This window comes from Oncorhynchus mykiss, chromosome 3 (genome assembly GCF_013265735.2).
Source record: "Oncorhynchus mykiss isolate Arlee chromosome 3, USDA_OmykA_1.1, whole genome shotgun sequence".
Lineage (NCBI taxonomy): Eukaryota > Metazoa > Chordata > Actinopteri > Salmoniformes > Salmonidae > Oncorhynchus > Oncorhynchus mykiss.
The window spans coordinates 70576132-70597791 of NC_048567.1; the positions used below are offsets into that span (position 1 = coordinate 70576132).

Consider the following 21660-nt stretch of genomic DNA (forward strand, 5'->3'; position numbering starts at 1 on the left):
GAGGGTCCCTGGTTCGCGCCCGGGTATGGGGCGGTTATACTGTTATACTGTTACATCTACACTCATCAGTCCACCTGAGTTACTCTTTCTCCCCCTTGTACCCATAGGAATCACCTGCCTTAATTTGAATTGAGATCAACCTGAGATGGCTCCCTCAACACTTGACATTCGGCTAATTTTGTAATCTCAGTACAGTTTTCTTATTTATTTATTTATATTATTTTTTTACCCCTTTTTCTCCCCAATTTCGTGGTATCAAATTGTTGTAGTAGCTACTATCTTGTCTCATCGCTACAACTCCCGTACGGGCTCGGGAGAGACGAAGGTTGAAAGTCATGCGTCCTCCGATACACAACCCAACCAAGCCGCACTGCTTCTTAACACAGCGCACATCCAACCCGGAAGCCAGCCGCACCAATGCGCCGGAGGAAACACCGTGCACCCGGCCACCTTGGTTAGCGTACACTGCGCCCAGCCCGCCACAGGAGTCGCTGGTGCGCGATGAGACAAGGACACCCCTACCGACCTCCCTAACCCGGGCGACGCTAGGCCAATTGTGCGTCGCCCCACGAACCTCCCGGTCGCGGCCGGTTACGACAGAGCCTGGGCGCGAACCCAGGGACTCTGATGGCACAGCTGGCGCTGCAGTACAGTGCGTTGTTTGGAAGGACTGCAAGGGCAAATTTAGTTATTGCACATGCGTACTTCACAGAGTAGGCGTTTCCCAACGGAAATATGCAAATATATGCTAGAACGCACCAATAGGCTCTCGCTAGCTCGTGCTTGGCTCTGCCCACCTTGCCTATTCTGCCCACTGAATTAATTTTCCCCCATTGGAAATTGACAGGCTGTGGTCTATCTTGGGTTAGTTATAAAAATCTTTGGTTTAAGTGCCTTCAAAAATATGCCATTATTATTTATCTCTATAGGCGCTAAAGCGGCTAGATCGTACACTTCCGGAAACACCAGGATGTTCTTCTGTCCAGGAAAAGCGTGAAAATATCTACAACCTGTGCGAACAACGCAACGTGTAGCTATTTAGAATTTTATAGGCGTTCCAGTTAATCAGCGAGATGATTTGGAGTGTATGGTAGCTGTTTACATTGCCCTTATCCTCGCTATTTGGTCACGTTTGTGTATGTTGCACTAACTCGCTGTATTATTGAGTAAGTATGAGAATCGGGAACAAAAGTTGATGTCTACTAGTGAGCTAGCTAAATTAGCTAGCTTGCTGGCTAAAAAACAGGCAGGTTTTGCCAGGTTTTATTAGGTAGCGTGTCTGTGCATAGCTGGATAATATTGTAGAATGTCAAAGGGCACACACGAAGAGAAGCATTGCATGAGCAGTATTTAACTTCAGTGAAATGCAAATTATTAGCGACCTGAGGGCTAGCTAGAAATTGGTAGTAGCACAGCATGCAAATTCAGAAAATAAATGTGCACCAGCACCACGCGTGACAAGATGCTGCCATTCATGTGTCGCTATTACAAGCTTATAAACAAGGGTTTTATTTTTCCTGGCAAAAGCATTAAGTTCAAAGTACAGAATAAAATAATAGCTCTTGCATGTACCTAATGATGCTACAGTCACCAATGTACACTATATCTACAAAAGTATGTGGACACCCCTTCAAATTAGTGGATTCCGCTATTTCAGCCACACAGGTTGCTGACAGGCGTATAAAACCGAGCACGCAGCTATGGAATCTCCATAGACAAACCTTGGCAATAGAATGGCCTTTCAACGTGGCACGTCATAGGATGCCACCTTTCCAACAAGTCAGTTTGTCAAATTTCTGCCCTGCTAAAGCTGCCTCGGTGAACTGTAAGTTGTCCTAGGTTGCAACACTCCCTACCGAGTTCCAAACTGCCTCAGGAAGCAAAGTCAGCACAATAACTGTTAGACGGGAGCTTCATGAAATGGGTTTCCATGGCCGAGCAGCCTCACACAAGCCTAAGATCACCATGCGCAATGCCAAGCATCTGCTGAAGTGGTGTAAAGTTTGTAGCCATTGGACTCCGTAGCAGTGGAAATGCTACAGACTTCACCATTTAGCAGTCCAACAGACAAATCTGGGTTTGGCGGATGCCAGGAGAACGCTACCTGCCCCAATGCATAATGCTAGTTTTGTGGAGGAGGAATAATGGTCTGGGGCTATTTTTCATGGTTCGGGCTAGGCCCCTTAGTTCCATTGAAGGGAAATATTAACGCTACAGCATACAATGACATTCTAGATGATTTTGTGCTTCCAACTTTGTGGCAACAGTTTGGAGAAGGCCCTTTCCTGTTTCAGCATGACAGTGCACAAAGCGAGGTCCATACAGAATTGGTTTGGCGAGAATGGTGTGGAATAACTTGACTGGCCTGCACGGAGCCCTGACCTCAACCCCATCGAACACCTTTGGGGTGAATTGGAACGCCGTCTGCGAGCCAGACCTAATCGCCCAACATCAGTGCCCGACCTCACCAATGCTCTTGTGGCTGAATGGAAGCAAGTCCCCACAGCGTTGTTCCAACGTCTAGTGGAAAGTCTTCCCAGAAGAGTGGAGGCTGTTATAGCAGCAAAGGGGGGGATCAACTCCATATTAATGCTAATGATTTTGTAATGAGATGTTCAGCTAGCAGGTGTCCACATACTTTTGATCATGTAGTGTATGTTTGATTGTGCGCTTGTAAACTGACAGGTACGAAAGTGAATGTATACTGTACATATCATGTGTGTCTGCTGCAGAGCTTGTTGGCTGCGTCACCATCGCTGCCTGGATTGGTCACAGGAGGCCCTGGAGAAGGAGTGGCCTGAGGTCAAGCCCTAAAGCACCAGAGCCTGGTCATGATGGACCATAAGAGAGCACTCACCATTTCACTGGCCGTTGACAAGGTGGATAACTCTCAAGTATGTCTGGCCTGCCTGGCTATATTAGTCCATTGGGATTCCTAGTCTTTTTCTCAGCCACTATGCAATTACTATAATCAACAACAGTGAGCATTTTAACAGTACCCCATTCTGCTTTTAAGATGGGAAGTCCACTAAAAATTCCCAAGATCCTTCTTTCTTCAGAGTTGAGATGTGGGAATGAAGAGTCACAGGTAAATGTTATTCTCTACAGGTCACCTTTCTCTTTATTTTCTATTTTTTGTGGCCTCCCTACGAAGTGTACAACACACGCATACACTCAAATATTAAAATGATAGAAAAGTAATTAAATGACAGATTGCGTATTTAACCTTGTTTCCTGAGGTTTTGTTATTGTGATCTGGGTAGTGGGTCAGTACCTCTACCTCAATTCCTCCAACAGATTCACTGGACCCAGATTGCTGGAAATGGAATCAAACTCCAAAAGTCTTGTCAGCAGAATGGATCCATCTCTTTGGATCACGGCCAAGCGGCTTTAGCCCAAGCGGCAATGAACTGGTGAGGAGCAGTATTTATGGAGCCACAGATGGAGTTACGTTAGGAAGCAAACCTAATTAGTCTGGTTAGGTTAGACTTGTTGACGGTTCATAGATGACCTTGCTCCATAACACGGTCAGTTATTAAAGCTGCAATATGTCACTTTTTGGGCGACCTGACCAAATTCACATATAAATATGTTATAGATCTGTCATTCTCATTGAAATGAACTCTAAGAAGCAGTAGATTTGTTCTTTGTACGCCATTTCTATGCTTCCTGTTCTGAAGTTTAGTTTTTGCGTCTTACTTTCGGTTTTGTACACCAGCTTCAAACAGCTGAAAATACAATATTGTTGGTTATGGAAAATATATTTCACACCGGTTTAGATGGTACAATGATTTTCTACACCATACTTGCTTGTTTTGTCACAAACTGAAATTAGAATTTTAGCAAGCAGGAAATGGCGGAGCGATTTCTGCATAGTATATCTTTGAGACAGCCTTTGTCTTTATCTGTGAATTTATTCGGTCCATTTGTACGGTAAGGACGAATTCATCCACTGTGTCATTGAGTGCAGTTTTACGAACATTCACCAGATGGAGCTCTTTCCCTAAGCACTTTTCTCAGGTACAGTGCATTCAGAAAGTGTTCAAACCCCTTGACTTTTTCCACATTTTGTTATGTTACAGCCTTATTATAAAATTGAGTAAATAGTCCCCCTCCCCTCACCAATGTATACACAATACCCCATAATGACAAAGCAAAAACTGGTTTTTAGAAACTTTTGCAAATTTATTAAAAGTAAAAAATGGAAATATTACATTTGCATAAGTATTCAGACCCTTTACTCAGTACTTTGTTGAAGCACCTTTGACAGCGATTACAGCCTCGAGTATTCTTGGGTATGACCTACAAGCTTGGTACACCTGTATTTGAGGAGTTTCTCCCATTCTTCTCTGCAGATCCTCTCAAGCTCTGTCAGGTTGGATGGGGAGCGTCGCTGCACAGCTATTTTCAGGTCACTCCAGAGATGTTTGATCAGGTTCAAGTCCGGGTTCTGCCTGGGCCACTCAAGGACATTTAGAAACTTGTCCCAAAACCACTAATGTGTTGTCTTGGCTGTGGGCTTAGGGTCGTTGTCCTGTTGGAAGGTGAACCTTTGCCCCCAGTCTTGGGTCCTGAGTGCTCTGGAGCAGGTTTTCATCAAGGATCTCTTTGTACTTTGCTCTGTTCATCTTTCCCTCAATCCTCACTAGTCTTCCTGTCCCTGCCGCTGAAAAACATCCCCACAGCATGATGCTGCCACCACCATGATTCACCATAGGGATGGTGCCACCACCATGATTCACCATAGGGATGGTGCCACCACCATGATTCACCATAGGGATGGTGCCACCACCATGATTCACCATAGGGATGGTGCCACCACCATGCTTCACCATAGGGATGGTGCCAGGTTTCCTTTCTCCTAGGCTGGGAGGATACTCAGTCTAGGAGAAAGAGTTAAATATCAGTGCTTGTGTGAAATGTGTTTTGTCTGAATCCAGCTGTATCGAACCTTTGGGAATAATTAAACTTGGTTAAGCTTCTCTAGTGTCCGTGAGTTATTTACTTCTACCTCATGAAGCTGGTTGAGAGAATGCCAAGAGTGTGCAAAGCTGTCATCAAGGCAAAGGGTGGCTACTTTGAAGAATCTCAAATATAACATATATTTAGATTTGTGTAACACTTTTTTGGTTACTACATGATTCCATATGTGTTATATCATAGTGTTGATGTTTTCGCTATTATTCTACAATGTAGGACATAGTAAAAATAAAGAAACCCTGGAATGAGTAGGTGTGTCAACTTTTGACTGGTACTGTATGTAAATAAGGTCTTTTAATTTTTTTAAAACATTTGCAATCATTTCTAAAAACCTGTTTTCACTTTATCGTTATGGGGTATTGTGTGTAGATTGATGCTACATGTTTTATTTAATCCATTTTAGAATAAGGTTGTAACGTAACAAAATGTGTAAAAGGTCAAGGCCTCTGAGTGCTTTCCGAATGCAGTGTAGCTGACAGTGTACCCCCACTACTGATACTGTTGAGCTATAGCTGCAGCGACAGTGCTTATCTTTATCACACTGCCTGGTCCTATCAACCCCATTCCATCTGTCTGCCCCTCCCCCCTATTGTCATTTCCCTATTGGTTAACTTTAAAAGAGATGACCCAGAATGGCCATCAAGATATTACATTTAAGTCCTTTAACAGATGCTTGTCAGATGGGGTCACGATGACACAAATGGGTCGTAGGGATCTAAAGGTTCTGACTGGTTCTGTTCCTTCCTTCAGCACGCAGCTCCAGTTGGTCCTCACGGACGTCCTGAAGACGGAACAGGGACAGGTCTACCTAGACAGGAAGATGCGTGGCAAGATGACAGGAACTGGAGAGAGGAAGAGAGAGTCACCGATGGGGAGCGGGCAAAGGAGGGTGTCTCAGTGTAGCAGAGAGGGGAGGGAGGATTGTAGAGATTTTATAGCACACACAAAGAGACCCCATGACCACCCCACTCCCACCTCGACCCCGACCCGCAAGGAGAGGAGGTAATGCTTGGTTAAATGTTGCTGAATTCAGCTTGGCTGTTGGAGAGGGGACGCTGTATGCAGATGAATTTCTGTAGATGATTATAGTGGAGTCTGTTAAGTGTAGGGAACATGTCTTCCTTTTTAGGATGCCAGTGAGCGATTTAAGAGTTAAAACACAAGGTCAGCATGCAGTGGAATAATTGTTTTTCTACTACTTTTTCTTTCTCTCTTGTTTAGGTCACACCACAGAGGGGGGTCAGAGGAAGACGAGGAGGTGAAGGAACTTTTAATAGGAGAGGAAAACATCAAAGACCAGAGATGCAGTGAGTCCGCCATCACACACACACACTCCCCCTGCTACTGTGTTCCCTATCTCCCCCTCTCTGAGGGTTTTCCTTATTGGAAAGGATCTGTAGTATCCCTGGCCTCAATCCTGCTGTAAAGTAACAAACTCTTTTACTTTTATAGAGCTGTAAAACAAAGACCTGCTGAATGTGCTTTTCATCTCTTGCTAACACACACAGGCAAAGTTGATTTAATTCTATGTTACGGTCGTTTGTTTTCCCATATCTGCTGCACTACTTTCTGGAGAGTAGTGACACGTTTATTGTTTCACCGTCTCTCTCCTCTGCAGACAGTAGTATGTCAGGGAGGCATAGTTCACAGGAACCCCTGGAGGAGGTGACCTTTACTGAGGGGGACATGCACCAGGAAAAGACTTACCCACAATCCACCAGGACTAGGAAGGCAGATTCAGGTTCAAGCGAATCCACACATGTTGAGGTAGAGTCTTCGGGTAGAAGTTACTTAAATACTGACATTAAAGTTGACTGACTTTAAGGCTGAAGCCAAGAACCTGCAAGCTGCTAACCAAACCATTAGACAACATGCCCTGGGGCTAAAGTAACACCCTATCTCTCTTTGTTTCTAGAGGGAGAGTTGGAGGAGGGAGTCTGGGCTCTACAGTAATGGACAGGTGAAGGATGGAGGGATGAATGATGGAGTGGCAGAGGGCTTGACCACAGATGCCTCCAGGAGCTCCAGAGGGAGCGTGCTGCGCCTCTCCAGGGAGGCCAGAGGCGGGGGAGGACTGCCCCCCAAACAGCTGTGTCTGGGGGGGACGGGGGGCATAGACACTAATGTAGCATCCATAGAAGTAGAGGTGGACCCCTCAAACTTTGATGGGACCCCGATGGTAGTCACTGTGGGGGAAGACAGGGAAGTTGCCAGCTCCTCTAACCCCAGCTGTGGAGGGGTTAAGGAGAGGAGAGGAACCCTGTCCTCCAGCCAGGATAGGACGCCCAAACTCAGTCCTGTTGAACCCAGTGAGTATAGAGCTACGTTTAGGCTATCATATTGTACACTGCATATCTGCACTCCTGGTGTGTCTAGTTTCCCACCCTTCCCCACCCTTCCCTCCTCCTGGAATAGCGTCATCATAATATAGTCTATTTCTCTGCCTACGGGCACTGACCCTAACATGCTGACCACGCCGCTCACGTTGCAAAATAAATGTACACATACATGTTATTCAATCATTGCACCCACACTGCTCGCGAGCGTCTGCGTAGCCTGGCACTAAAATAGAACGCACCTTAAAGTTGGTTGCCGACCTCCATATAGTCCAAAGAAGAAGGTTAGCTAAATCGCCATAAATGTTTAATGCTTTTCGACCTGTCCCCAAATGAATATAGTTGGTTCAGATTTTTTAAACCTCCGTGTCCTGATGGTGTCTGGTGTGGGTGGACAATATCAACATGCGAGTTGTCTGGTCAGCATGTAACTCTGAACCAACTATATTCATTTGGGGACAGGTTGAAAAGCATTAAACATTTATGGCAATTTATCCAGCTTGCTTGCTGTTTCTAGCAAATTTGTTGTGGAATATAAACATTAGGTTGTTATTTTACCTGAAATGCACAAGGTCCTCTACTCCGACAACTAATCCACAGATAAAATGGTAAATCGAGTTTACTAGAAACAATCTCTCCTCCTTCAGTCTTCTTCTTCTTGGGACCTTATAACTTTAAGGTGCGTTACCACCACCAACTGAACTGTAGTGTGGACATCAGTTTATCTTTCAATCACCCACGTGGGTATATGATCCTAAAAACCAATGAGGAGATGGGAGGGGCGAGACCTGCAGCGCGTCACAAATAGAACCTATTTTAGCGCCAGGCTGTGCAGACGCTTGCGAGCAGTGCGGTTGCAGTGATTGAATAACATGTATGTGTACATTTATTTTGCAAAGCTCGAGCCCGCGACGCGAGCGGTGTGGTCAGCATGTCAGCCCCCTCACACACAAGCACGCATACTGTCTGTCTGTAACACGGACCGCTGGGTCTGTGCTTGTGACTGTCTATGTCAGTATGCCCAGTGTGTGTTGAGTGCGTTTCTGTGACTCTGCCAGTATTGTTTTTTTAACGTTTTAATTTGTTTGTGTACAGTACATGTCTGTATGTGTCTGAAATAGCACAAGCTGTGCCTTACAACACTGGCATTGCTATGGTTACTGCCCCCCCAACATAGCAGGGTTACTGCTGTCTGCATCTTTCCTTAACAGTGCATTACACTACAGTCATCGTGTGAGAGAGATTATAATTTGTCTGATATATACAGTATTCCACTGCAACGTGTTTAATATGTGTGTTCTAGTCGTTCTCTCCAGTGATGAGGAGGTAGTCACCCCGTCCCACAGTTCAGTCCTCTGGCCTCAGACTAGTGAGTGTGAGTCCCAGAGAAACCATGCTCAGGAAGACAACGTGGTGGAAGAGACAGACTTTCAGGTGGGCAAAAACTACTTCTACATATGACATCATAAAGGACAGAATAGGGGGATCTCGCAATGGATGCAGCAAAGAGATCAATCGAATTCTACTAAAACAATGGAAAATCCATGGCAATGCCACTCAGGTGTCCCCCCGTGGGGGAAAGATTAAGAATGTCCTCATTGCCCCCATCAAAATGAACCTAGGCTACATTTAGGCTATTGCTTATATGTGCATTTCACACTATTTTGGGGTAAAAATCTGTGTATAATGCTTGTATGGAGGTAAACCCCAATACATGGTCTGTTATCATCACCAATCAACTGCATTACACTTAAAAACATTGTAAAGTACCACCACCAATTTCTATATGGCTAGCTATGCTACCAGCTTATATGAACAGGAGTTACGATATAGCAGACATTTTTCTAACCCCGACAAAAAAAAATTCTCCCAAATATTATGCAGCAAACATAGCCAAATATATCCAAATCAGATTTGAGTAATCACCTGTTAGAACACATAAATCATGACATATTTGACAAATATCCACTTTGTGCACCAATGACATTCTTTCCCCCACGGTCTGCGTTCCATTGACCTCTTTACTGCATGTATGGATGACATCACAAAGGGCAGAAAAGGGGGAGCTCACAATGGATGACGTCACAAAGGGCAGAACAGGGGGAGCTCACAATGGATGACGTCACAAAGGGCAGAACAGGGGGAGCTCACAATGGATGACGTCACAAAGGGCAGAACAGGGGGAGCTCACAATGGATGACGTCACAAAGGGCAGAACAGGGGGAGCTCACAATAGATGACGTCACAAAGGGCAGAACAGGGGGAGCTCACAATGGATGACGTCACAAAGGGCAGAACAGGGGGAGCTCACAATGGATGACATCACAAAGGGCAGAACAGGGGGAGCTCACAATGGATGACATCACAAAGGGCAGAACAGGGGGGGCTCACAATGGATGACATCACAAAGGGCAGAACAGGGGGAGCTCACAATAGATGACGTCACAAAGGGCAGAACAGGGGGAGCTCACAATAGATGACGTCACAAAGGGCAGAACAGGGGGAGCTCACAATGGATGACGTCACAAAGGGCAGAACAGGGGGAGCTCACAATGGATGACGTCACAAAGGGCAGAACAGGGGGAGCTCACAATGGATGACGTCACAAAGGGCAGAACAGGGGGAGCTCACAATAGATGACGTCACAAAGGGCAGAACAGGGGGAGCTCACAATGGATGACGTCACAAAGGGCAGAACAGGGGGAGCTCACAATGGATGACATCACAAAGGGCAGAACAGGGGGAGCTCACAATGGATGACGTCACAAAGGGCAGAACAGGGGGAGCTCACAATGGATGACGTCACAAAGGGCAGAACAGGGGGAGCTCACAATGGATGACGTCACAAAGGGCAGAACAGGGGGAACTCACAATGGATGACGTCACAAAGGGCAGAACAGGGGGAGCTCACAATGGATGACATCACAAAGGGCAGAACAGGGGGAGCTCACAATGGATGACATCACAAAGGGCAGAACAGGGGGAGCTCACAATGGATGACATCACAAAGGGCAGAACAGGGGGAGCTCACAATGGATGACGTCACAAAGGGCAGAACAGGGGGAGCTCACAATGGATGACGTCACAAAGGGCAGAACAGGGGGAGCTCACAATGGATGACGTCACAAAGGGCAGAACAGGGGGAGCTCACAATGGATGACGTCACAAAGGGCAGAACAGGGGGAGCTCACAATGGATGACGTCACAAAGGGCAGAACAGGGGGAGCTCACAATAGATGACGTCACAAAGGGCAGAACAGGGGGAGCTCACAATGGATGACGTCACAAAGGGCAGAACAGGGGGAGCTCACAATAGATGACGTCACAAAGGGCAGAACAGGGGGAACTCACAATGGATGACATCACAAAGGGCAGAACAGGGGGAGCTCACAATGGATGACATCACAAAGGGCAGAACAGGGGGAGCTCACAATAGATGACGTCACAAAGGGCAGAACAGGGGGAGCTCACAATGGATGACATCACAAAGGGCAGAACAGGGGGAGCTCACAATGGATGACGTCACAAAGGGCAGAACAGGGGGAGCTCACAATGGATGACGTCACAAAGGGCAGAACAGGGGGAGCTCACAATGGATGACGTCACAAAGGGCAGAACAGGGGGAGCTCACAATGGATGACGTCACAAAGGGCAGAACAGGGGGAACTCACAATGGATGACGTCACAAAGGGCAGAACAGGGGGAGCTCACAATGGATGACATCACAAAGGGCAGAACAGGGGGAGCTCACAATGGATGACGTCACAAAGGGCAGAACAGGGGGAGCTCACAATGGATGACATCACAAAGGGCAGAACAGGGGGAGCTCACAATGGATGACGTCACAAAGGGCAGAACAGGGGGAGCTCACAATGGATGACGTCACAAAGGGCAGAACAGGGGGAGCTCACAATGGATGACGTCACAAAGGGCAGAACAGGGGGAGCTAACAATGGATGACGTCACAAAGGGCAGAACAGGGGGAGCTCACAATGGATGATGTCACAAAGGGCAGAACAGGGGGAGCTCACAATGGATGACGTCACAAAGGGCAGAACAGGGGGAACTCACAATGGATGACGTCACAAAGGGCAGAACAGGGGGAGCTCACAATAGATGACGTCACAAAGGGCAGAACGGGGAGCTCACAATGGATGACGTCACAAAGGGCAGAACAGGGGGAGCTCACAATAGATGGCGTTACAAAGGGCAGAACAGGGGGAGCTCACAATGGATGACATCACAAAGGGCAGAACAGGGGGAGCTCACAATGGATGACGTCACAAAGGGCAGAACAGGGGGAGCTCACAATGGATGACGTCACAAAGGGCAGAACAGGGGGAGCTCACAATGGATGATGTCACAAAGGGCAGAACAGGGGGAGCTCACAATGGATGACGTCACAAAGGGCAGAACAGGGGGAGCTCACAATGGATGACGTCACAAAGGGCAGAACAGGGGGAGCTCACAATGGATGACGTCACAAAGGGCAGAACAGGGGGAGCTCACAATGGATGACGTCACAAAGGGCAGAACAGGGGGAGCTCACAATGGATGACATCACAAAGGGCAGAACAGGGGGAGCTCACAATGGATGACGTCACAAAGGGCAGAACAGGGGGAGCTCACAATGGATGACGTCACAAAGGGCAGAACAGGGGGAGCTCACAATGGATGACGTCACAAAGGGCAGAACAGGGGGAGCTCACAATGGATGACGTCACAAAGGGCAGAACAGGGGGAGCTCACAATAGATGACGTCACAAAGGGCAGAACAGGGGGAGCTCACAATGGATGACATCACAAAGGGCAGAACAGGGGGAGCTCACAATAGATGACGTCACAAAGGGCAGAACAGGGGGAGCTCACAATGGATGACGTCACAAAGGGCAGAACAGGGGGAGCTCACAATGGATGACGTCACAAAGGGCAGAACAGGGGGAGCTCACAATGGATGACGTCACAAAGGGCAGAACAGGGGGAACTCACAATGGATGACGTCACAAAGGGCAGAACAGGGGGAGCTCACAATAGATGACGTCACAAAGGGCAGAACGGGGAGCTCACAATGGATGACGTCACAAAGGGCAGAACAGGGGGAGCTCACAATAGATGACGTTACAAAGGGCAGAACAGGGGGAGCTCACAATGGATGACATCACAAAGGGCAGAACAGGGGGAGCTCACAATGGATGACGTCACAAAGGGCAGAACAGGGGGAGCTCACAATGGATGACATCACAAAGGGCAGAACAGGGGGAGCTCACAATGGATGACGTCACAAAGGGCAGAACAGGGGGAGCTCACAATGGATGACGTCACAAAGGGCAGAACAGGGGGAGCTCACAATGGATGACGTCACAAAGGGCAGAACAGGGGGAGCTCACAATGGATGACGTCACAAAGGGCAGAACAGGGGGAGCTCACAATGGATGACGTCACAAAGGGCAGAACAGGGGGAGCTCACAATGGATGACGTCACAAAGGGCAGAACAGGGGGAGCTCACAATGGATGACGTCACAAAGGGCAGAACAGGGGGAGCTCACAATGGATGACGTCACAAAGGACAGAACAGGGGGAGCTCACAATGGATGACGTCACAAAGGGCAGAACAGGGGGAGCTCACAATGGATGACGTCACAAAGGGCAGAACAGGGGGAGCTCACAATGGATGACGTCACAAAGGGCAGAACAGGGGGAGCTCACAATGGATGACGTCACAAAGGGCAGAACAGGGGGAGCTCACAATGGATGACGTCACAAAGGGCAGAACAGGGGGAGCTCACAATAGATGACGTCACAAAGGGCAGAACAGGGGGAGCTCACAATGGATGACATCACAAAGGGCAGAACAGGGGGAGCTCACAATAGATGACGTCACAAAGGGTTGGGAACTGGGCAGATTCTGTGACATCACAAAGGGCTTGACCTGGCCTGGATGATATCACAAAGAAAAGCACAGAGGGATGGGATGTCACAAAGGGCTGCTCACAGAGGGATGGGATGTCACAAAGGGCTGCTCACAGAGGGATCTGGGTAGAGGCAGGTGTGGGGAAAAGGGATTTCATGATTAGACTGGCCCTAGGAGGCAGAACCACCATCATTTAAACCTATCTGTTGATTAACTAAGTCTCTCACACAAACCCCTTCAATGCCTCATTGCTTATCCAGATTCTAAAGTGTCCTCGTTATCAGAAAGCATGTTTGTTGTGTGCTTGCATGCATGCACACGTGTGTTTGTGTGTGTCATTCATCAATATGTGTGTGTGTTGCTCATCAATGTGTGTGTTACTCATCTGTGTGTGTGTGTTCCAGGTGATGCCTGCGGTGGTGACAGGGTCTGGGGTGGCCAGTTTCCCCAGCACCGAGGACTCTGAGGGTATGGCCCTACCCTTCTCTGCCCTGCACTGTGGGGGGGTCCGAGGGGAGTCCAGCGGAAACCTCATGGTAAGGTTATGCACACTGCTCCAACTGGAGAATGGGTGCAGTACATTCTAGAATAGGCATGCAATACAGTGGTTATGTGACATGGGGCCCTTTCTTTCATCCTTTGCAGATCACAAACCACAGAATCATCATACCAATTAAAGGTAACCAGCACCCCTGGACTTTGCTTGTGTTCTCACCACACCATTGACCATACAGTCCTGGTCCTCTATTTAAACTTGAATCATTAATCGTTTTCAATTATTACTTGGTCCAACCTGAACATGACCGTGTGCGGTCGCTTGCCCATCTGTGCCCTGTCTGTGACCCAGGGCAGGTGGTGGTGTGGGGTGGTGGCCTAGATTGTTGACCCCTCTCTCCCCTCTGTCGCCTGCCCCCTCAGGCCAGGTAGATGTGATGGTGACTGTGGAGCGCTGTCAGCTGTGGAAGTACAGCATCTGGGACAGGGAGGAGCTACAGGAGAGAGGGCTGGGGTGTGAGGTCAAGAGAGAGATGGGGCAGCCTCCCCCCGCCCTCCTCCTCTACGTGTCAGACGCCCAGGCAGTCGCCGTTCAAGAAGACCTGAGGGAGCTGTCAATCAAACAGGCCTTAGAACCACCCGCTGGTGAGAGCCTGCCTTTTGGAACCAAATTGTGTGTTAGTGTTGCACTGTACCAAAACTTTTTCAATAGTAGAACATGAAAAAAATGGTCCGGTACGAGAATCGTCACAATGTGTCTCACATCATCTACTGATTGAGAGAGGATCAAGCGTGTCAGCGTAGCCCATGTCCCCTGATAATGCACAGTGCATGTTCCCCTCTCATACTGACTATAGTCTGTCCTGAGGAACTACTGGGAGTCTGGACTGTATCATGTTATCTCCTCTCTCATACCGACTCTAGTCTGTCCTGAGGAACCACTGGGAGTCTGGACTGTATCATGTTAGCTCCTCTCATACTGACTCTAGTCTGTCCTGAGGAACCCCTGAACTCACTGGGAGTCTGGACTGTATCATGTTGTCTCCTCTCTCATACTGACTCTAGTCTGTCCTGAGGAACCACTGGGAGTCTGGACTGTATCATGTTATCTCTCCTCTCTCATACTGACTCTAGTCTGTCCTGAGGAACCACTGGGAGTCTGGACTGTATCATGTTATCTCCTCTCTCATACTGACTCTAGTCTGTCCTGAGGAACCACTGGGAGTCTGGACTGTATCATGTTATCTCCTCTCTCATACTGACTCTAGTCTGTCCTGAGGAACCACTGGGAGTCTGGACTGTATCATGTTATCTCCTCTCTCATACTGACTCTAGTCTGTCCTGAGGAACCACTGGGAGTCTGGACTGTATCATGTTATCTCCTCTCTCATACTGACTCTAGTCTGTCCTGAGGAACCACTGGGAGTCTGGACTGTATCATGTTATCTCCTCTCTCATACTGACTCTAGTCTGTCCTGAGGTACCACTGGGAGTCTGGACTGTATCATGTTATCTCCTCTCTCATACTGACTCTAGTCTGTCCTGAGGAACCACTGGGAGTCTGGACTGTATCATGTTATCTCTCCTCTCTCATACTGACTCTAGTCTGTCCTGAGGAACCACTGGGAGTCTGGACTGTATCATGTTGTCTCCTCTCTCACGCTGCACATAAGTTAACGCACTTGAGTAATGCAACACAGCATGTAGACATGTTGAAACTGTTCACCAAATAATGTCCATTAAAGGCTAGAACACTTGCAGGAAGATACTGCTATCATCCAGCTTTGTAGGCTAACTTTTCTTGCTGAACTAATAGCGGAAGCTAATGTCAGTTTGCTACCCTAGAACCATAACGCAAAATATGCTGATTTCAAAGCTGATTGTCGCCAAAAACCATATTCAATGTCTGAAACGTTGTTCATTCACATCTTTCCTGTCTCTCTCACTGTGTGTGTGTGAGTGACATCATTAGGTCTTAGAGACGCACTCTTTTATAAAAGAAGACATTGCTTCGTATATGCAAATGTTGTTGATCAGTAGAGTAAAATAAGTCCATTCAATGATGACCATTTATGTTATGTGCTGAGATTGATTGTATAGTTGATTCATTAATGCATACATGGCTGAATATGAAAAATGGACGTCAAACATTTCAAGTGTGATATTGAAGTCTACAGATCGTCTGGAATAAGTGCCCTTCTGATACGTCAGCTTCTTTTCTGCAGTGTTGTTGTTTTGGTATCGTGATACTAAACCTGGTATCAAAGTCAAAATTCTGGTCTTGTGACAACACTAGTATGTGGGCAGGTGGGTGTTTGCTCAAGTGGGTGTATGCCCATGTGCTATTCAAGTGTGTGTGTGTGTGTGTGTTCATAGGCCAGGCCAGTCCCTTCCTCCTGCTGACTCTGCATGCCCCTCTGGAGGGGGTGGAAGGGGCTCTACTTCGCTCCATCCTCGACATCATCTGTCTCAACAACGTCGACGCTGCATGTCTCTGGGGGAACGCTCCCATCAACGAGGCGGTGGACCTCCACAGTCCCCTCCTGTCATTGGATGACAGTCTGGCGCTGATCGGTAGAACCGGACTAGACCACCAGCTGCTCTCCCTACTGGGACAGAACAATGCCGAGCCTGTCACAGAACCCGACCAGGACAGAGACACACCTGGGCCAAATCTGGACACTGTGGAGGGAGAGTCACAGACACCACCGGAGACAGAGGTACAGGCAGAGGAGGAGCAGAGGGAGGCAGAGAGCGTACCCCTCGCTGAGGTTGGTAGTACTGTGTGTGTGTGTTTGGGTGTGGAGACGGATGTCATCAAGCTCAACCATAACAAACCCTAAGCTCTACATGAATGATCAAATTAACAACATGTAACCTATTACACTTCCTCTGTCTTTTGTCCCCCCTCCAGGAGAGTCCAGTCCAGCCCAGACCCGTGTACACAGTGTGTCACAGCAGAACCAGAGGCTCCTACTCTGTGTTCCTGGGCCCGAAGCCAGGCTCCAACTGGACCCGATACAAGCACCAGGGCCCCACACGCAGGCAAGCTACACAACTCCCATGATTTGTTGATTCTTTGAAACAGGTGTGTAAGTGCAGGGCTTGAACGAAAGCCTGCACACCATATTGGTCTACAGGACCAGAGATGGAGACCCTTGCTGTAGAGTAGTGGTTCCCAAACTGTGTGGTCGGCAGGGCAGGCGCAGAAAATAATCAAATAATAACAAGGAACGTAGTCCGGCATTAAACTTACTCTTGAAAGTTGTAATGTAGAATGCACAAGGTGCAATTTCTAAATTGGGTAGTGCATCATCAGTTCCTCTTGTCATGTTAGTCATTGCATAGCTTAGAGAGCTATTTATAACTTTAATAGCACATCAGCTAACATTTTTTATCACATGGATACACATTAGACATGACAAAATGTGTGAAATTGCAGGAAATAAGCTTTAAATCTGCAAAATTCTCTCCACCAACAAGAGGGGTGTGAACAGTTTGTGTCATGAACAGTGCCTGTGCCCATAGAAATAGATGCGGGGGAGAGGGGGCCGGAGTGAAAACGTTTGGGAACCCCTGATGTAGACAATCGTTAGTGTAGATATGTGGTTTCACTCTTAGTTATGTTCTTTCTGATCCTTCTCAGGTTGATCCAGTTTCCTCCACCGCCTTCCAAAGGAGGGATCGCCGTGACAACAGAAGATCTGGAGTGCCTTGACAACGGCCAGTTTCTGAATGATGTCATCATCGACTTCTACCTCAAGTGAGTGACATCGTCAGTTTGGTGCATGGAGGACAGTTTCAACAACATAGAGGACAGTTTTAACCTGTGCATGTCTCTTTCCCAACAGGTATCTGCTTCTGGAGAGGGTTCCGCAGGATGTGGCTGATCGCGCTCACGTCTTCAGCAGCTTCTTCTACAGGCAGCTCACTCGCCGAGACAATGCCAGTGAGGACAGTACCAGCGTCTCGTAAGTGTGTGTGTGTCTATTTTAGTTGATCAATTATGGATTTGTATCTTTGTGTGTTTTTGTTTGTATGTGTGTGTCTCTTGACGTGTGTGTGTGTGTGTTGTCTGTCCCCAGAGCACAGCGGAGGCGGCATCAGCGGGTGAAGACATGGACACGACATGTGGACATCTTCCAGAAAGACTTCCTGTTTGTGCCTGTCAATCAGGAGTGAGTGACACACACACACACACATCAATAAATAAACTGTGTGGCTCATAGTGCTTTCTTCCTTATATGACAGAGCCCACTGGTACCTGGTGGTGATCTGCTTCCCTGGCCTGGAGGAGCCTCAGTGTGAGGAGGGGAGCAGCCCAGCCTCGCTGAGGGGAACAGGGGGAGAGAAGCCAGACGAGGCCCAGGCTGAAGAGGAGGCCTCTGGGTCCAAAAAGCTAAATGGCATCAGTGAAGTCACCCCTGAATCAATTAGCACTGACAACCAGGACAAACTGACAGTTACAGGTATGTGTGTCTGTAGTCCTCTCATCCTGTCTCTCAGGATGTTACATGTCTTTATGTCAAACTGACATAATAGTCACACATTAGTGAACATGTGCGTAGGTTTAGGAGTATAACTCTAATATATGTTTTAGATAAATACGCAGGGTGGAAAACTAGAGCTGTAGTCTGTGGGTAGGATGGAGTCAGAACCGTGAGGGGAGAGCTGCTCAGAATTCCATTTACAGGCAGAAACACAGAATGAGGCTGGAACTCAAGAGGCTTTCGTCTACAGGGTTTTTTATGACGCATTCTTTATATCACTGTGCTGAAATAACATCCACAATGACAATAGCAACAACTACAATATGAACAGGGTTGCTGTTAGGAAATACTAGTGCTGACGTCCTGGGATTTAGCAGGAGGAGGATAATTGCTGATCCTGCTGCTGTTTTCTCTCTAGTTTCAAATGGTGTGGTACAGAGTGAATCAGTACTCCAGCCACCTCCTGGTCCTCTGGTAAGACATCTCTCTTTAGGAATCTCTGTTTCTTCTCACATTCAGTTGTTTTCCTTCTCTCTCACTCTGTTGTCTTTCTTACATTCTGTCCTTCTTCTCGCTAGGACTGCACTGAGAAGACCTGTCACAGAGAGACCATCTGTAAACGGTGAGTAGATGACCACACACACACACTAAGGAGGTGTGTTCTAGAGATCTTAACTAGATGTTTATATACACATCTCTTCTCTCCGTAGACCCTGTATTCTCATCATGAACTCCCTCAAGTTTTCCCTCCATGAGCGCGTCTTCAAACTCTTACGGGAGTGAGTCTACTATTGAATGGAATGTTGTGTGTGTGTGTGTGTGTGTTGTTCCCTTAATGTACCAGCTATCTCTGTGTGCCAGGTACCTGCAGTCGGAGTGGGAGCTGCGTCGGGGCTCTGTGCGCGAGTTCAGTTCTGAGCAGATGCAAGGCTCCCACTGTAAGGTCCCCCTACAGGACAACAGCAGCGACTGCGGCCTCTACCTGCTGCAATACGTGGAAAGCTTCCTGCAGGTAACTGTACGCATTGAAGAAGAACATGCATAGGAATTCACACGCTCCCACCTGTAACCAGCCTGGTATTGAACTCTTGTCGTGTCTGATCAACTCAAGACCCCGTTAACCAAAGGAACTTAAGCTTGTGTCTTCAGGTCTCAGACAAGGTTGCTCACGTGTTTCTCTTATGAGACCATACTCACCAAACACATACGCTGACATACACCTACATATAACTTTTCTCTCTCTCTCTCCTACCCTTTCTCCCTTTAGGACCCTGTGGTGCACTTTGAACTCCCCCTGTGCCTAGAACGCTGGTTCCCACGGCAACAGGTGAGGAGGAAACGAGACGAGATCAGGGACCTGGTGCTACACCTGTACAGACACCAGAGGGGCACCGTGGGGAGTATAGGAAATATGGGAAATGTAGTCAGTTAGGGCTTGGGGCTTGATGGGTAATATTATGGCTGTGAACACACCAGTATCCCAATATTTTTTCCATGGCAAAAATGAAAACACGAAGCAGAACAAACTCTTTGGTCCTTTAAAAACCTGCTGTATGTAAAATATTGTGTGCTATAGCTTGGAAAATAAATACATGTGACTCTGGGTGACAACATAAGGATGTTTGTTTCCAACATTAGGACTGTTTTCCTAAAGAAGTTAAATCTGCTTTGTGTTTTGTTTCTTTGACATGATACTAACGAGTGTCGCGGTACTGGTATTATCTTGGCCCTAGGTAGTATAGGAAACGTGGGAAATGTAGTCGGGCACGGTAAGCACCTTGGCTGCATTCCAAACACTTAACAGACACACCCTCTCCCCTCAGCCCTCAAATTAAGTGGACACTTCTGATGACGGGTCATGACGTCTGGCGAGTTTACACTTGCAGGGCGAGGGAGGAAGGAATGATTTTTAAATGGAGCGCCCTTGCCCGGAAGTTTGTCACTCGTTTGTCCCACAACAATTGTGTTTTCAGCCACCAGTGGCTTGTGGGTGCTTTATATGAGCTACAGTCAATTCTGATTTTATGTCTACTTATATTAACTATATAATTATTCATATACGTCTACTGTATGATAGCTAGCAAACTAATTAGCTAACTAAGGTTAGCCTGCCAAGCTGGAACTTCTGAACTTTTTATTTCTACAATTTCCAAAAACGAACCAAACAAAAACATCATTACTTTTATGAGACGTGTTTGTGCATTAGTAGCACAATTTAACTTATTTACATTTGTTTTTACTCCCACTTGTATGTTGACTTCTCCATATTGATGTTGAGGTTTTAAGTTTTGGCTGAGTTTTCTTAGCGGAAGTGCAATCATCGCAAATTGAATTATGGGGCATTACAGGCCCGAAGTGAACATAATTGTACACTTGCAAACTCAATTAAAAACAAGGGCTGATGGGGCTTACGTTTTGAACTTCCCTTGTTTGGCTAATCGTTTGGAGCGAAGGCCAAGATGGTGACTGGGATTCCCCCGAGGGCATAAGACAAGGGTAAGTGGAGGAAGGTGTTTCTTTTGTGAGTTTGAAACGCAGCCCTTGAGATTCTGCTCATGCAACCAGTACATTTACATTTCAGCCTGATATATTAAAATATTATTTAAGCTTTTGTAGTTGTATCACTGGCCAGCTGGCCACCATTCAAATTACATGCAGATGTCTCATGTCAACCTGTAAATTGTCACTAACGTCAAAGGCTGTTGCATTAATGATTTAAATCTCTCCGGGGATGAATATGAAGGACTCCCTACAGCAGCTGTAGAGTGTCTCTTTCGGTGCTTGTTTTAAGCAGAGGCATTAAAGGGGCCTTCCACTGAAATTCAACAGTTTAAACGGGTTCTTCTTTACTTTTTCAGTGTAACATCTCTTTAGAAAGTCTGTCCCCTCTGCACCTTATAGATGGGCCCTACATCCCACCACTATAGCCTCGTTTAACATGAGATCAGACTGAACAGTCTCGCAGTCTCGTGTTTTACTATTTATTTCTCCCCTAGGTGATTTTATTGTAACTTATGTCAGTTAGATTTTTACATGTGGATTTTGTTTCTAAAATGTACATTTTGATGAATGTGTTTATAATATAAAATGTAATAAATACATTTGTAGTCTGAATTACAGCAATTCATTTCCTGTTCATTTAACGCCGATTTTCTGCAATTTTCTGACGTTGCGTCGCCACTGTTCGTCCACACCCAGCTGAGGGTCCACTGTTCGTCCACACCCAGCTGAGGGTCCACTGTTCGTCCACACCCAGCTGAGGGTCCACTGTTCGTCCACACCCAGCTGAGGGTCCACTGTTCGTCCACACCCAGCTGAGGGTCCACTGTTCATCCACACCCAGCTGAGGGTCCACTGTTCATCCACACCCAGCTGAGGGTCCACTGTTCGTCCACACCCAGCTGAGGGTCCACTGTTCGTCCACACCCAGCTGAGGGTCCACTGTTC

The 21660-nt window shown here is 47.1% G+C and overlaps 1 protein-coding gene across 5 annotated transcripts; it reads left to right on the forward strand.

The window, feature by feature from the left end:
• The first annotated feature begins 755 nt into the window (after window positions 1-755).
• LOC110520507 (sentrin-specific protease 7) lies at window positions 756-21327 on the forward strand. 5 transcript variants are annotated; one of them, XM_021597881.2, is made up of 23 exons: window positions 756-864; window positions 2733-2894; window positions 3017-3088; window positions 3298-3413; window positions 5731-5982; window positions 6202-6287; window positions 6599-6747; window positions 6896-7289; window positions 8620-8750; window positions 13633-13764; window positions 13874-13907; window positions 14147-14368; window positions 16100-16494; window positions 16638-16768; window positions 17370-17486; window positions 17575-17694; window positions 17809-17901; window positions 17975-18192; window positions 18632-18687; window positions 18792-18835; window positions 18924-18992; window positions 19075-19225; window positions 19481-21327. In XM_021597881.2, the coding sequence occupies exons 2-23, from the start codon at window positions 2832-2834 to the stop codon at window positions 19643-19645; spliced, it is 3210 nt and encodes a 1069-aa protein (XP_021453556.2). In that variant the 5' UTR covers window positions 756-864; window positions 2733-2831; the 3' UTR covers window positions 19646-21327. The 5 variants fall into 5 exon arrangements, with proteins under 5 accessions (XP_021453556.2, XP_021453558.2, XP_021453555.2 ...); XM_021597883.2 differs by lacking the exon at window positions 756-864 and adding an exon at window positions 871-1166 and having other exon boundaries at window positions 3264-3413; XM_021597880.2 differs by lacking the exon at window positions 756-864 and adding an exon at window positions 871-1166.
• The last annotated feature ends 333 nt before the right edge of the window (window positions 21328-21660 follow it).

Coding starts and splice junctions, on each gene's coding strand:
- LOC110520507 (XM_021597881.2), top strand. CDS start 2,832: ATGATGGACCATAAGAGAGCACTCACCATTTCACTGGCCGTTGACAAG. Junction 16,769..17,369: donor CACCAGGGCCCCACACGCAG/GCAAGCTACACA, acceptor GATCCTTCTCAG/GTTGATCCAGTTTCCTCCAC. Junction 17,695..17,808: donor GAGGACAGTACCAGCGTCTC/GTAAGTGTGTGT, acceptor GTCTGTCCCCAG/AGCACAGCGGAGGCGGCATC.